Genomic DNA, 15,227 nt, shown 5'->3' with positions numbered 1-15,227 from the left:
GTAACATAATTTAAAACATTTCTGCTCATCTTTCTGATGTATTAGGCATGTAATTCTATTTATGAACGCTACAGTGGCGCTGCAGGCAAAAAGGGAAGCTGGAAGGTAGCTCTTTTTTTCTGCTGGCTTTCTTTTGTCTTTTGAACTTTCACACCATCTCGTGTGCTCTTTAAGTTAACATGAAGTAAAACAACGTGGATAGTGGATGAAAAGTTCTTATTAGTCATTAATGTAAGTGCCTACTCCATTTTGTGATTAAATATTTTCGATGTGGTGGATTATATGAATTGACTATTTACGGTAATCTCTCAAGTGATGAGGTGTTGAGGTTTCTGATGATAGTTTAGCTACCAAAGCTAATCCTGCTAACTGTTAGACTTCTGTGGGGTTCAGAAACATATACTATAATGAGTTTAAAATATATGACATTTGTGTAAGCATTTCGTGTTAATGCTAAGATGACATGGTTTTGAAATAAATTGTGAATTCGAATGTGAAATGATAAAACATCTCACTCATTAGATTTTTTTTCAATGTCTAAATTCAGAGTTCTTGGTTGAGATATTGAGTTGAGAAGTATGAACAGGAAAATTAGAATTTGGAGCAATGCCAACATAAACGTTCTCCACAGCATTTAGTCAATAATGGTGGTTTGTATTTAATACTAATAATAAATGTCTATTCCAGATGGGTAAGACGGCCAAAAAGCGAAGCGTGGCTGACAAAGTTCGCAAAGTTAAGACCTCCACCGAGATCAAGAACAACCCATTTGAGGTGAAAATTAATCGCAAGAAATTCGATGTTCTGGGGAGGAAAAGCAAGCATGATGTCGGCCTCCCTGGAGTGTCCCGCTCCAAGGCTATCAACAAGGTGAGACTCAAAGACAACACCTGAACACCAAAGAGAATCATTCCAATGCAAACAATCTGTTCCCGGATTAGTCTGTAAAAGATGTTAGCATCTGCCCATCTGCTGTCTCATGGGATGATGTTTCTTAACATTCAATAGAGGAAGGAGACACTCTTGAAGGAGTACAAGCAGAAAAACAAGAGCAACAAACTCATTGACAGGCGCATTGGGGAGTATGACACCAAAATGGCGCCCGAAGAAAAGATCCTGCAGAGGTTTGCCATAGAGAGGCAGGTGAGCCATGTTGCCATTTTACCAACATTTGATTGTGTTGAAGTCTCTTGAATGGTTTTTAAATGACGTGTTTCAGCGCGCCCATGAGAAGAAGAACATGTTCAACCTTAACGAGGAGGAGGAGCTGACTCATTACGGACAATCTCTGTCCGAAATGGAGAAGTTCACTGACATGGTGAACAGCGACGATGAGTCGGATGAGAAAGGACTTTTGTCGGGTAAGAACTAATGCTTGTGTTACTGCAAATGTGAGGAATCATTTTATGATCTGTTTCACTAAAGTCCACCCAACTGAACTTAAAAAAAAAAAAAAAGAAAGAAAAATCCAGTTTTTTTATTTTTATTTTCCCCATAACAAATTTTAAAATCACTTCAATTTACTCAAGAAGCAGAAATGTAAAAAAAAGGGATGACAGCAACTAGTTAAAAAAAGATATAAAATTGGTTGAATAAAGGCTAGGAATTGTGGCATATTTTCAGCCGAGCTGACGGCCTCTCACTTCGGCGGTGGTGGGGGCCTTCTAAGGAAGAAGACCCCCGGGGAGCACCCAGATGACGAGGGAGGCCCAAAGGCCAAGTCCAGGCAGGAACTGATTGAGGAGCTCATCCGCAAGTCCAAACAGGAGAAGGTGAGCCACCTTCTCACCGTTGCAAGTCATGAAGTATGACAAATAAAATCGTCAACCTCCTTTTTCTGCTCAGAGGGAGCGCCAGGTGCTAAAGGAGGAAGCGCATGAGCTGACGGAGAAGCTGGACCATGAGTGGAAGAGCATCCAGACGCTCATGGTGCACAAGAGGCCCAAAGCTCAGCAGGAGGAGACGCCAAAGGAGAAACCAAAGGTGGGAGCACCAGAAAAACCAAGAGCATTTTAAATGTTTTAATCAAAACATCATTGTTATATTCATTTATGAGAAGACACTGATCTTATAAATGAATTCTCATTATAATTAGGAAACTGACCAATATCATAAAGCAACAATTTACTTATAGAAATCGCTGCCAGAGTTGACATTATCCAATGATCAACCAGAGTAACCTTTGGAGCACAGTGCTCCTTAGCCTTTTTCAATTTCAATCTGTTAATTGACCATAATTGTGGAGCTAATCACTGCAGATGCTCACTGAGCCGACTTGGCCGTTTATGTTTACGCAGATGGAGGAGTATGACAAGATGGTGAGGGAGCTGGGCTTTGAGATGAAGGCGCAGCCCTCGGAGAAATTGAAGACCCCCGAGGAACTCGCGAGGGAGGAGCGTGAGAAGCTGCAGAAACTGGAGGTGCGTTTGCAAAATGCCATTGGTAACGAGCATACACGTGTGTAGGAAATGGACCAAAATGGAAAAATAGTCGAGTGATTTGGAAAAAACAAAATATCATTTGTGGTGACCCCACCCCCTCCGATTTTTTTTCTAAGGCTGATCGACTGAGGAGGATGATGGGTGACGACGAGGCGGCAGTAGCACCGAGCCATAATCACGTATCGGCCGACGACATCGATGACGGATTCATCCTGGACAAAGATGACAAGAAAACCTTAGCCTATCAGGTGAAACGAGATACTGTACATGAACTCGACAGTATACTGGAAATATGTATGTTATACGTGTTTACTTTATTGTAAAGGATGGTAAATGGAACCTTGACGAGAAGCCAGCTGAAGATGGAGAACAAGGTGAAGAGGAAAAATCTGAGGAGGAAGAAGAGGAAGGTGATGGTGGCAGCAATGAGGGAGATGAAGAAGAGGGGCATGGTAGCGACAATGAGGAAGAAGAAGATGAGGAAGAGGATGAGGAGGGGGAGGAGGAAGACAATGGTCATTCCGACTTGGAGTCGTTAGAAAGTGAGGAAGAGGAGGAAGGTGTGGAGATCAAACCGAAGATGAGCGAAGAGGACAGAAAGGCCCAGCAGGAAGCAGCCAAAGTGGAACTTCCGTACACATTCGCTGGTAACAAAACTCTTCGATTGCTTTGTTAGCATTGAGTTGCATTCGCTGTCTGTTAGCTGCTTTTTTTAAATGCCTCATTAGCAACCATTAGCACTAGCACTGTAATAGCCTGAATAATGCTAGCATATTTATGATTTAAATGTATAGAAGCTTGAATTTTTTTATCATTACAGTTCCAGAAAGCTTCCAAGCTCTCCAAAAGCTGCTTCGCGGTCACACACCTGACAACCAGCGCCTCATCGTAGCCCGAACTCAGAAGTGCAACCACCCCAGTGTGGCTGAGGGGAATAAACTCAAACTGCAGGTACAATTGTGCATTCATTTTGCGTTATATCGTGTATTCATAATATCTGTGCGCCAGAACCTGCTGGGTTTTCTGTTGGAGTACCTTGGAAAACTGGCTTGTCGGAGTCCGCCTGAACTCACCACTGTTGACAAGCTAATCCCGTGAGTTGATTGTTAGCCTGCAAATTGAAATCCTGTATTCAATCAATTAAGTATTGCTTGTTTTATCGTCTGTGTAGAGAGGTGTACAGCTTGTGTCAGATGTTTCCAGAAGCAGCCTGTAGATCCATGCAGACCATCATTGGAGATGCCGCTCACAGCATGGAGGAAGCGCTCGAACTCAAAGGGAAATCTCCCTTCCCAACACTAGACATGGTATTATTAATTATTTATGTGCAGTACAAACTTTGGCCAACATGGGACATTGTGCAGTTGGCCTTAAATTTAATCTAAAATAGAATTAAACATTAAATAGAAATTGCGTTGCGCTGTGGGAATACTAAATATGTTATTGTCACTTAAAAAAATCATACAATGGAGTGAAATAGCTTTGTTTTTTCTGTTGGTGTCACTTCATGGTTTTTTTTCTGTACTTTTAGCTAATTCACCTGAAGGTGACAGCGTTGCTGTTTCCTACGTCTGACTTCCGACATCCCGTCACCACACCAGCGCTGCTTTACATTGGCCAAGCTCTCACCAAGGTACGTAGTCACACTACATCACTACGATTAATTTTTATTGCTGATTTCAAAAACGTCTATATTTTAATATCTATAGCTGTATTTTAAAAGGCTCCAAATTCTGTGTTCGCAGTGCTCGGTGAAGTCCTTAGAGGACGTGACGTCAGGTTTAGTATTGTGCTGTCTAGCAGTGGAGTACGTCTCTTTTTCCAAGCGCTTCCTGCCTGAGCTCATTAACTTCCTATCCGGAACGTTGCACCTAGCTGTGCGGGACAAGAGCTCCTCCGCAGGTTGACACCGTTTCATCTTTCAAGCCGTCTCATGGTGACTGCCAACAAACTTGATGTTGATCTTGATGTTGCAGGTTACAAGGTAATTCCATCTTTTCGAAGCACGGGGAAACACAGCAATCTGCTGGTGTTGTCGGACCCAGAATCCTGGAAGAGCTGGAGTAGGAAAAGCCTGCCGCTGTCTGCCACTCGGCACGTCACGTTAAAGAATGATGTGGACGCAGATCACTACAGGTAGCTCATATTTTTTTTTAATATTACTCGACACATGTATGACTGTGGAATGTTACGAAAACATCACTTTGCTGTTGTTATTGAAAGGTTGACATGCTTGTACACGTGCTTGGAGTTGGTGAAGAGATGCTGTGTGCTCTACAAGGACCTGCCGTCCTTCACACATATTTTTCAGCCAATCACAGCGCTGCTCTCGCAACACCTCTCCTCCAACTTTTTACCAGAGTCTTTAACAGTAGGTTGTCATGTATTGTCTTGTATGTTTGGACAGAATTTGAGTAATTACCTTGCCATTTTAATAATAACCTAAATATTATCATGCTTGGAAATATTCAGAAATAAGTAGCGTAATTTTAAAATTATGCCAGAAATATTATGGGTGAAATGTTTAACCACTCAACTATTCATATACTGATTTAACCAAATGGGTTTTCATGTGTAGCTTTGTGTCCTTAAATTGTGCTGCAGGATCTTCAAGCGTCGGTTCTGGAGGACCTCGGCGGTGCTCCGCAAGCTCGCAGTCATCTGGTATTCGATAAGAAGAAGCCTGTCCCTCTGAAATTGTTTACACCCAAGATCGTGCAAGTGTACGTGGACATAAAAAGCAGTCGTCATAAGGAGCATGTGTACGACTTTGGTCAGAGCTATGTGTTTTTTCCTGCAGGTTGGATTACGGGAAGAAGCGTGGCACGACCAGGGAGCAGAAAGAGCATCACAGACTGCAGCACAAGTATAAGAAAGAGTTCAAGGGAGCGCTGAGGGAAATCAGGAAAGACACTCGCTTCCTGGCCCATGAGAAACTCAATGAAGTCATGACAAGGTATGCGTCATTGTCAGGCGAATTTCCGGGAGCTCGAGGACGCTGCTAACGCTCAACCTGCTCGATGTTACCCACAGGGACGCGGAACGGAAGAGGAAGGTAAAGGAGCTTTTCGGCAGCTTGGCCACGCAGGAGGGAGAATGGAAGGCCCTCAAGAGGAAGAAGAGGAAATGAGCCCTCCTGACTCACATGGACGGTTCTGTACTTTTTTTTTCCCTTTTTTATGACTTCACTTTTGATGTCAATTTGGCATGTGCACGACACAGTAGGCAGGTTACAATACACATCGCTAAATTTGATTAGCAAATGCCTTTTTAAGAACAACATACAAATGTATATACTTTTGACATTGCAAATATAGTCAGACATGCAATTTGCAGGAAGAAGTCGGTGAGTACTATGTCGGTTCAAATTTGTAATAGACATAGATATGCCTAATGTATGATGCATAATAGCTACCAACATGTAAATTAAAAACGATGCCGTAATTAACGCATCTCAGCAAACCCTTCGTCTCATCTCTTGAAAAAAAAAAAGAAATGCCACACATGAAAATTTATATTTTAATCCATTTAACATTTTTTTTCATAATGCATATGAAAAATGCAACAATTTTAAAAAGTATAAATTACGCTAATTTAAAAATATTTCCTAAAAGCAACCTTTTTCAATAGCACAAATATAGTGGGTGACAAAAATAAAAGTTTTCTTAAACATTTTAATAGTCTATTTATGGAAAAGGAATATAGGACAGTTATAGATTCAATACAAAAATTAATGTTCTCTCTTTTTTTGCCCCCAATCGATACAAAAACAATTATGTACTTTTATAATATTTTATGATTAATTGAATAATTATTTCATGTTACGTTAGTTATTTTGTGATGGTCAGTTTAGGAAAAAAGAATCAGTTTCACAGAAATTTCTTAGATATGCTTTATTCCACATTAAATCCCAATATGACATCATACACACATACAGGTACATACTTTTCAGTTTGGTGATGAAAATACAACATGGATACTCAAACAGACGCCATACCAAAAAAATAGAGAATATCATCATGGTCATTGTTCATATAGAGACACTTAGGTGGTTAATTGTGGCCTAGTTCCATGTTCCACTAAAAAATATGCGCAAATTCACACACAGTGATAAATTAAAAATATCATTGTCACAAACAAGACACCTGAGGTCAATTTGCTGATGTGCATAAGACACAATACAAACGCACACAACCTAACATCATTCAATACAGCAATTTGATACATACGGACATCATAGAGGACGAAGACGAGGCACGACGGGACTTGGCAGAGAGACATGGAATGTTCAAATCGGCCGTCTCAAAACATGTTCAGTCCGTGTCATCCTGTGAGACGAGACCGAGCGTCATTGTTTGCATCCACTGGAAGAGTTTGTTTGCATTTTATTAGCTGCTCACCTCTGTGGCGTCAGTGGTGTCGGTATCCACCGGTGACTCGGCCATGTTGTCATTGTCCTGGAACACAGACATTAAACAGAGTTTAATGAAAACTTCTGAACTTGACTAAAGCCCGACTTTGGCAAAAAATGACAACTGGCCACTGACTTTGGGTTATCTTTGATATTTTCTTGGATAATGATCTGTTCCAACCAAACTTGGAAGACATTCATCCTGTGATTGATTACCGCTGCCAAGCATTTCATATCGATCCTCTGCATTGTTAGTCGCCTGTCAACACGATGTCACTTTCTAATGGGATCTTCACTGATAAACGGCCACGGCATCTGAAGTATGACGCTCCGACTGTCAGTCGGTCCATCTGGCGCTTCAGTTGATCTCGTCACAAGAAGCGGGCTCACATTCCAGGTGGTGTGTCGCATCCCTCGGGGTAGTTAGCCTGATTACACGCCGCGTCTGTGCGTGTGTAATAGCGTTAAAGGACATTTGCAAGGAGAAAAGGACTTGTTTCTTGTCATTTCCCGGGAATCTTCTCACTTGATGGTGATGCATTGTGACTCATTGAGGAGACGCTGTCATCTCCAGATATGTTCGACATGTAACATCAAGTGTAAATTGTCAATGATGCTAATGATTTATTAGAAGGGGATAAATCTTCCTCCTGACTGAGGAGCAACACGACAAAGCAAACAACGAGGAAAAAGACATGGTGATGACAAATGGCTCAAGGTCGCACGGCCATTTTGAGTGGACGTGCATGAAATGGAGGAGGAGGATGAGTCAACGGGATTTGTTAATCCTCCTTTTATGAAGACAGAATTGGGGAAAGTTCTTTTTCTGTGCCATAGTCCACAAAGCAGATTGTTACATGAAGGCATGCTCAGAGGAGTTGGGTTTCCTAGAATTTAAACTTTTCTTTCAATCTCCCCACACTTCTAATTTTATAGGATCTTCAGCATTTCACCAGAACTTTGGCCTTGGCCCGAGGTCAGTGCTATCACGTTACGGGGCGTTCTATATTCAAGTAATTGCTCTCACCGGTTTGGCAGGATCCTTCTTGACCAATCCAGTGGCGGTGACGATGTTGCCTGCCCCCCCCACCGTTTTCTGGGCCACGTTGCTCATCCCGGTCATCATTGCTCCGCCCACCTGACTCACCCCCTCCACAGTTTTACCTGCGACTGTTGAAAAACATGAAAAGGGGCCATCAGACACTTGATTGTTGTATGGCTTTCACTCGAAGATTACACGACCACACCCTCTACTGTCTGTAGTCATTGTGCAATTTGTGCCTTTGCATATCCAGCCGGTCTTGTTCTGCTTCACCTTTCATTTACGTGGCAAAGGCGTTCTTTGCATTACCCTATTGAACCGTTGAGCTCCCGGGATGCCTCACAGGAGGTCACCATGGGTGCCAATGCTTGTTTGTGACAACCACATTTTCCCCTCCCAAGGGGTCCGTGCATGGAAATATAGCCCATCGCGGCTCACCCTCAAGCGAATTTGTATAACGTTTTGTGTCAGATAGATTGCTCGATACCTGTTGTGACTCCATCCACTGTTTTGGTGCCTGAAAGTAGAAGAGAAAATAATGACAGGTGAAATCTAATGAAACAATAATTATTCATTATATTTAATAATAAATGATATTTAATAATGAATTAATGATATGTAGGTCCATACCCAGTCATCACCATGTTTCAAGATGTCTTAAGATGTCTTCAAACATCTCAAGACATTTTGGTACATGTTTGAAGACACCACCCCTTTCTTAATAGATGATGGGGCGCTCCCCAAAACAGATTTTTGTCTTGGACATTGAATTATATTATTCGAGTGTTAAAATTAAAATTATTTATAAATCAAATCAGACAAAAAACGTATGGTTGGAAAATCTGTGTATGCCACTGACAGGTAATACCTCGTTACGCCACGTGGTGGCACATATTCCAATACTTGGTCGAAGTGACACGTCTCGAGAGCAAGCAACCTCAGGTGAAAATCACATAAAATAACGATTAACTCACTCATATCAATATCTAATAAGTTGCTTGCTTGTTAGGACAACGAAGTGTACGCGTATATCGACGTTTGGAGCTGTTCTCCATCAAATGAGCCCTCAAGTTGAACTCAGGTAAGGAAGTCGTCTTCTTGCTAAGAGGCTAGGTCTCGATGCTAATCCACTATAATAACCTGTTTTCGCTTAACTATGTCTTGCTAAAGTCTTTGGTTAAAACCAGTCGGAGTTCTAGACGTGTTGAACACTCTTGTTTTGTTGTATCATGTTTTACTGTGACTAAATGAGTAGAAGTGGATGCTAATTGGTGATTAGCATCACGCTAACGATAATTGCGAGTGGCTAACCGCTACGCTAGCGCATACGACGGCAAGTACTCAGTAAGCTATTATGAAGTGTTATTATTGATGTTAATTTATTTTAGGGGGCTGTATAAACTCTATTTAAAAAAAGTACACTTCATTTAAATGATGTATTTCAATTGTTATAATACATAATGTGACGTGTGTGTGTTGATAACACATTGTGGTCATGTTACATACAATTTTGTGTAGGTCTGACAAAAATGATAATGTTATATTTAACTGAGTGGTTAGGACATAAGACACAATAAGACATTATGTCCAAGACATCTAAAGACATTCTGAGACATCTTGAGACACGTTGATTGCTGGGTATGCAATGATGTTGCAAATAAATTGATTATTTTATTACAATACTACTATGAGTTGTAAATATAAATGTAAACTAATATATTTATGAAGTATGTACGTATATAACAGCGAAACACATTCATATGATTAGGGAATTGAAAATATACACCAATTAAAATATTTTTTTAAAGTACACAACATAAAAATAAGTGCTATTCCACTATGAAAGCACAAACACTAAAAAAAGGATAGTTATAGTGGTTTTATTATTTACATTGATGCAACTACTGAGCAATATTTTCATAAAACTAATTTGTAAATAATGAAAATTATTTAAAGAGAACTTAAAATTATGTTTTTTTTAAAAATTCATTATTTTTGTATGGAAGTGTAATTCCAGGCTGGTAATACTAATAATAAGAAATAGTTAACGTCAAATTTACTGGCACTTTTGGGTCAGGTCGTCAAGGTTAAAAGGAGGCAAAGTGTCCAAGAATTTATTTAACAATAATATTTGAAAATAATTTCCATATATAGTATCAAAATTGAAACGTATTAGAAGACTACCATCATGGACACTACAACCAATGAAAAATAGCAGTTATTAAAATTAAATAAAATGATCAAAAAATTTTAGCTTTTCAAGGTTGAATGGGGGAACACCTGGGGATTTCAAAGCGACACGTGATCCCGATCTGTGCAACTAAACGGCGATGAATATCAATGATAACATTAATGAGCTAATCAATGATGAAGTTGGAACCCACCGACGTACAGGACCCCATCTTTGGTCATCTCAGCCGCGCCACTTACTCCCTGCTTGGTCTTCGTCGCCGCCACCTGCACCCCTTCCTTGGCTTTGTTCAATCCTTTCATCAACGCATCCATTTTTGTCCTCGCCAAGCACTTTCTGTATTTATAACTGCAAAAAAGAGTGAAAGGAAAAAATAATGCTTAACCACCGCTGCTAGGATGTCACTTGCACAAGATGCGTGCCGATCGCAGCCTGTCAAACACTAAGACGACGCCCTACTTTTTTTTTTTTTTTTACCGCGGATGTAGACCCTTGCCACCTGTAGAATCGTGAACAGGGAACCCCCCTTTTTTTCCTCTCTTTAAAATTACGTTTATACTTAATATACGTAGTAGACGCAAAAAAATAAGAAATGTGATATACTAAAAATAACCAACTATATTTTAAAACAACAATAATAAATGTTTAGCGATTTCGGTGTCACGAATCACCCACTTGTGCGTTAAGGTCCTCTCTCGGTTCCGGGTTGTATATCCCCCGAAAAACCTGTTCGCTCACTCCAATAGTCACTCGGCCGAGTGTGTGCGCGTCCGTGTCTTTGTGCGTGCGCGCCCGTGTGTGCAGATTTTACACGCATAAAGACACGCCTCGTTGGTTAGATGCTTCACGCGCGCACACGCAGCACATTCGTGCGTCGCACAGGCGCAGAGAGGCAGCAGACATCGAGGGGGCCAGCCTTATTGATTTGGAATTAAAATACTGTTATCAAAACATATTAGTAGCTGAGAGTGTATGTTGAATAATATCGTTATCCCGTTTTTAAATATCATAGTTTGAACAGACAATCATGAAAACTTCACTAAAATTAAAAATGAAAGAAAGCAAAATGTCCTTACGTTTCAAATGAAATACTGTACCAATGTCTTTCGGATATGATGGTGGGACGTGTAATACTTCTAATGGCCACTTGGTGGAGTCAGAGCACATCAAACAGACAGACACCTTCAATAACAACTAACACGCTAGTAGAGCTAATACTTATTCTCATCAGTATTTTATATATTGGACAGCATATACGACACATACTGTCAAGTGTTAATGATAGATACATTGTATGGTCTGAAAATAACGGTAATACCATACAAAATATTTTTTAAACTCACTTTACACTTTCAAACACTCACCTTGTCGTTCTGCCCCACTCATTTTTTTCTGAATGCCTTTGCAATCATAATTGCTCTGGTTCCTTACTTTTAGTTTCTTTGTTATTTTCCTCTTTTTATATTTGTGCCGTATCTTCCTGGCAACTTATTTGTTCCATTTCAGTTTTTATTTTTATTTGCCATTTTCACTTCCCCTTATTTCTATTTTTTACCTACACTTTCTAATTGTCTTATTCTGTTCTTTTCTATTTTTGCAACTCTCTCGCTCTCTCCCGCTCTCTCTCATGCATACTTAATTTAATTTTATTTCTCTTCATTACACAGTTTTAGTCACGTCTAAATGTAATGTCATGAAAAAGTCTGAGAACAATGTACACATGTGCTCTGGGCCCCAAACGTCATCATTGAGGTGACCAGATGAGGCGCTACATACAACCTTAGGAGAGTGTGTGTTGTGTGCGTGCGCGTGCGTGTTGTTGATGTTGGAGGTGCTCCAGGCGTGCAGATGGCGCTGCTTTGTGTTTGCAGCTAGCGACTGCACGCTTCACGGCTCCCTGGCGGCCATGACTAAACCATGTGCACTCTCGACACATACACGCACGCAGACACACACATATGATTGTGCAGTCTTCAAGGGTCAGGAAGGACGCAGAAAAATGTCTGCGGGATGCCAGCACGCCACACGTTCTTTTGATGTTAGCCAAAAGGCTTCAAATTCACTTCATTCCATCAAAGAAGAGAACGTAACCACCATGACGTCAACATGTGTTTGTTTTTCCTGATTTCAGTCTTCACGTCTGTGTTTTTGCTCTTTTGTTGGTTAGTCTTCAAGAGAAAAATGAACATAAAATGGAAACAAAAAAGAAGAAACAAACAGAAAATGGAAAACAATTTATTCGAACATTCGATTGCATATGTTAGCTATCTAGCTGAAGGTTTAGGAGGCCAAGCAAGGTAATGACTGACCAGCTAAAGAATTAGGTAAAAAGCTGGTTGGCTAAGAAACTACTGAATGGAAAACATACTTAATAAAAAAATATAAATAAGCTAATGATAAAAAGTAAATTTTAGATTTAAAATAAATGAGGACAAACAAAAATATACTACATTGAAATCAGAAAGTTTTATACAACATTTATACAAATAGTTTTTATCAAATAAAAAGGAAATGTGATATTAATTATTATATTTATTATTTATATTGAAATGATACAATTTAAAGAAATATTCTTGGGTATATTTGGTAATTTAATGTGTGCTTTTTGTATTGCTAAATTGACAAGACACATTTTTCACTAAATAAATATCATATGTTCAATAGTAAATTTGATTAAATAATAACAAAGGCAAATATGCGGTACATTAAATAAGGGGGTAGAAATATTGTAAATGTATGACATTGATGCCTTGTGATATGAGTTACCAGCCTTCTGATTTTTTTTATTTGAGTAAAATAGATTCTAAAATCGTAAGCAAAAAAACTTTAAAATGTAAAAACAGCCCTGTTCACTTTGCCAATTAGCAGTTGCTATGTTGCTCTGCAGTAGTTGACAATGCAAACACGGCAGACAGTAATGATTTGTGTTATGGAAAAAAATAGTTACACAGCTGTGATCTCACTAAGGCGTGCGAATCAAAGCTGCCGTCTCTATTTATATCCCTGTCATGTTGTAAGAAGGAACCTGCTCTCACCTGTACGTCCGCCCGCCACTACTATAGCAACACCAACAACAAGTAGAAGAAGCGCTCCAGGGAACCCTAAGGACTTCCTGGGAGTCCTCTGGCATGCCGATTCACACTCGAGCCTGCTGTTTGTCTGCCGGTTACCGTAGCGACTGCAGGGGGTGGGGGCGCCCTCGGGAGGGAATTCCCTTATCTTGCTGACATTGTCGAACTGGCGTCACGTCACGGTTCAAAGGGTTGCTCTGCAGGAATGAAAGACTTTGAACACACCTTAAAGTGTTACACTTCCATCCGGTGTGTATGCGTCGCTATGGTGACCCGAGTGTTGGCATGCGTGCGTGGTGGTTCCATGAACGGTCATAATGCTTTAAGCTGTGAGTCAGCACTTAGTCAACGTGCTGCACGTTCATCAATGAGCTGCATGTCATTCAGTGTGCACTAATGTGGTTCTTGAAGTTTGAAGTGCACCAAGTATCACCTTAAAAAAACCAAGTCAGTTTCACAGTAAGGTTAAACTCAAATTCCCAATTGACAAATAAAAATCTTGAAACAAGCACTGTACGAAACCCAAAGAAAAAACAAACTATTTTTCATTTGATGTGACATGGCAGGGAAACATGTGTGGAAAAAACTTTCTGAATTTTGGCACGGGGGCTAGGTGGTATTGCGTAACGTAGGACGCTAACTAACAATCGTTTTTTGATATCCATATTGCGTGTGTTTAACAACACCAGGCAGTTGACACAGGTGGATGTAATCTGGCTGTCAATCAACGTAACGTTAAAGAAAAAAAAATGAACGCAAGTTGGTCTCCAAGGGTTAAACGCTGCGCTCATCCCCCGCATTCCCAAAAGCCAAAATCCCAACCGGCAGGTGCTTCATCTGACAAATGTTATTCGTTTGGCTCCGTTCTTTACGCATGTGAGAAATCTGCTCACTTTGCATCCTTGCAAGCGGTGGAAGTGTTCCAGGCCCAGAGTGCACCAAGTACACGCTCTCATCACGAGCACAAAATAGGGAAAAGCTAGTCGAATGTTGTGAGAGCAACAACAACGCTTGAATTTCAAGCAACTGAGTCATGCCGAGGAGGAGTTCTTCTTCTCTAGAACCTGTGAGAAAACATGGTTTTAAGTTGGATTAGGTGTTCGGGTTCAATTTAAGGTTTAGGCTGGAGTTGGGACATAAATACTTAGGAGGCCAAGTGGCACCTTCAAATGAAAATGAACACATTTAATTTGAACATCAGTAAACAAAGACTTTCCTATGATGATTAACAACCAATCAAAATCAATATTACATCGTGTATTCCTATGGTGTCCTCAGGAAACATCACATGACCTTTGCAGTTGAGCACGGCGGCATTGAAGGTTGCTAATGTTAATATAAACGCTGAAATATTGATTAAAAAAAATCTACATAATCCTCTGAGACTCCGGGCGGGGGAAACACATCAGACGGGGGTCCTACGCCAGGGTTGACCTGCTCAATTAAACATCAGCTAAATTTACCTTTGAATGATTATTAATGATTTATGCCGAAATAATCCCATTTTAAAAGATACAGCACCTTTCTGGAATATTTAGTACTGTTTGCGTTCCAATGTGATGTCTCAATCGGTGAAAGAAGCTGTGGTTAAAAGAATGACGTCCCAACAAGTATGAAAGTAATGAGTTGTTGAGGGAGTGTCATTATACTGTGAAAGTATTCGTTTGATTCATGCGGCGAATAAACAGTTACCTTAGTTAACCTTCTGTCATTTTCTAGCATAACACGTTTAATTGTCACGGCAGGAAAATATCTATGCTATGGCTACGAGCACAAAACATAGACTCAAATCACAAAATCAGAATCTTTGTTTTTACAAGCTCAAACAAATGCAAATGCGAATTTTAATTTACAAGTCACAAGAAATTGCACCAAATTTAATAAATTGAAAAAAAAAACTTTAAGTGACAAGGTCAAACTTTGATAGCAGGTGACGACCACCCATTTCTTCTGCTGAATTAACTTCTAAAGCCATGCACAGTGGGCAGACGTTATGTGTGACTTAAGAGGCAGATTTTTCTAGATATTTTCCATCAATTGAGTCAACTGTATGTTCCAGAACATTCGTGTG

General features: G+C 40.1%; 3 protein-coding genes across 5 annotated transcripts in view; 2 read left to right on the top strand and 1 right to left on the bottom strand.

Moving 5' to 3' along the window:
* Positions 1-80: 80 nt before the first annotated feature.
* nop14 (NOP14 nucleolar protein homolog (yeast)) lies at positions 81-5,903 on the top strand. The gene is made up of 19 exons (XM_088391073.1): positions 81-231; positions 688-870; positions 1,009-1,143; positions 1,220-1,361; positions 1,624-1,772; positions 1,846-1,983; positions 2,298-2,420; positions 2,558-2,689; positions 2,767-3,088; positions 3,262-3,392; positions 3,450-3,535; positions 3,613-3,748; positions 3,973-4,074; positions 4,187-4,343; positions 4,418-4,577; positions 4,665-4,812; positions 5,046-5,164; positions 5,242-5,397; positions 5,475-5,903. The coding sequence occupies exons 2-19, from the start codon at positions 688-690 to the stop codon at positions 5,569-5,571; spliced, it is 2,616 nt and encodes an 871-aa protein (XP_088247199.1). The 5' UTR covers positions 81-231; the 3' UTR covers positions 5,572-5,903.
* Positions 5,904-6,319: 416 nt separating this feature from the next.
* On the bottom strand, positions 6,320-13,258 carry LOC148389864 (uncharacterized). Of its 2 annotated transcripts, none has more exons than XM_088391096.1 (6): positions 13,121-13,258; positions 10,279-10,433; positions 8,382-8,411; positions 7,880-8,022; positions 6,842-6,898; positions 6,320-6,769 (listed from the first exon to the last, which is right to left on the bottom strand). In XM_088391096.1, the coding sequence occupies exons 1-6, from the start codon at positions 13,213-13,215 to the stop codon at positions 6,755-6,757; spliced, it is 495 nt and encodes a 164-aa protein (XP_088247222.1). In that variant the 5' UTR covers positions 13,216-13,258; the 3' UTR covers positions 6,320-6,754. The 2 variants fall into 2 exon arrangements, with proteins under 2 accessions (XP_088247222.1, XP_088247224.1); XM_088391098.1 differs by lacking the exon at positions 13,121-13,258 and adding an exon at positions 10,761-10,915.
* The window catches only part of klf4 (Kruppel like factor 4), a 49,640-nt gene continuing 43,074 nt past the window's right edge, over positions 8,662-15,227 (top strand). For both annotated transcript variants that reach the window (XM_088391093.1, XM_088391092.1), the window contains exons 1-2: positions 8,662-8,836; positions 8,904-8,975. The gene's annotated coding sequence lies outside the window, so the exon portion shown is untranslated. The remainder of the gene's footprint in view (positions 8,837-8,903; positions 8,976-15,227) is intronic.

The sequence above is a fragment of the Syngnathus floridae genome, chromosome 12 (genome assembly GCF_059516105.1).
Source record: "Syngnathus floridae isolate MCC-2025c chromosome 12, RoL_Sflo_1.0, whole genome shotgun sequence".
Classification (NCBI taxonomy): Eukaryota; Metazoa; Chordata; class Actinopteri; order Syngnathiformes; family Syngnathidae; genus Syngnathus; species Syngnathus floridae.
The sequence above is the reverse complement of the archived record's forward strand: the minus strand, read 5'-3'. Positions and strand labels throughout refer to the sequence as shown.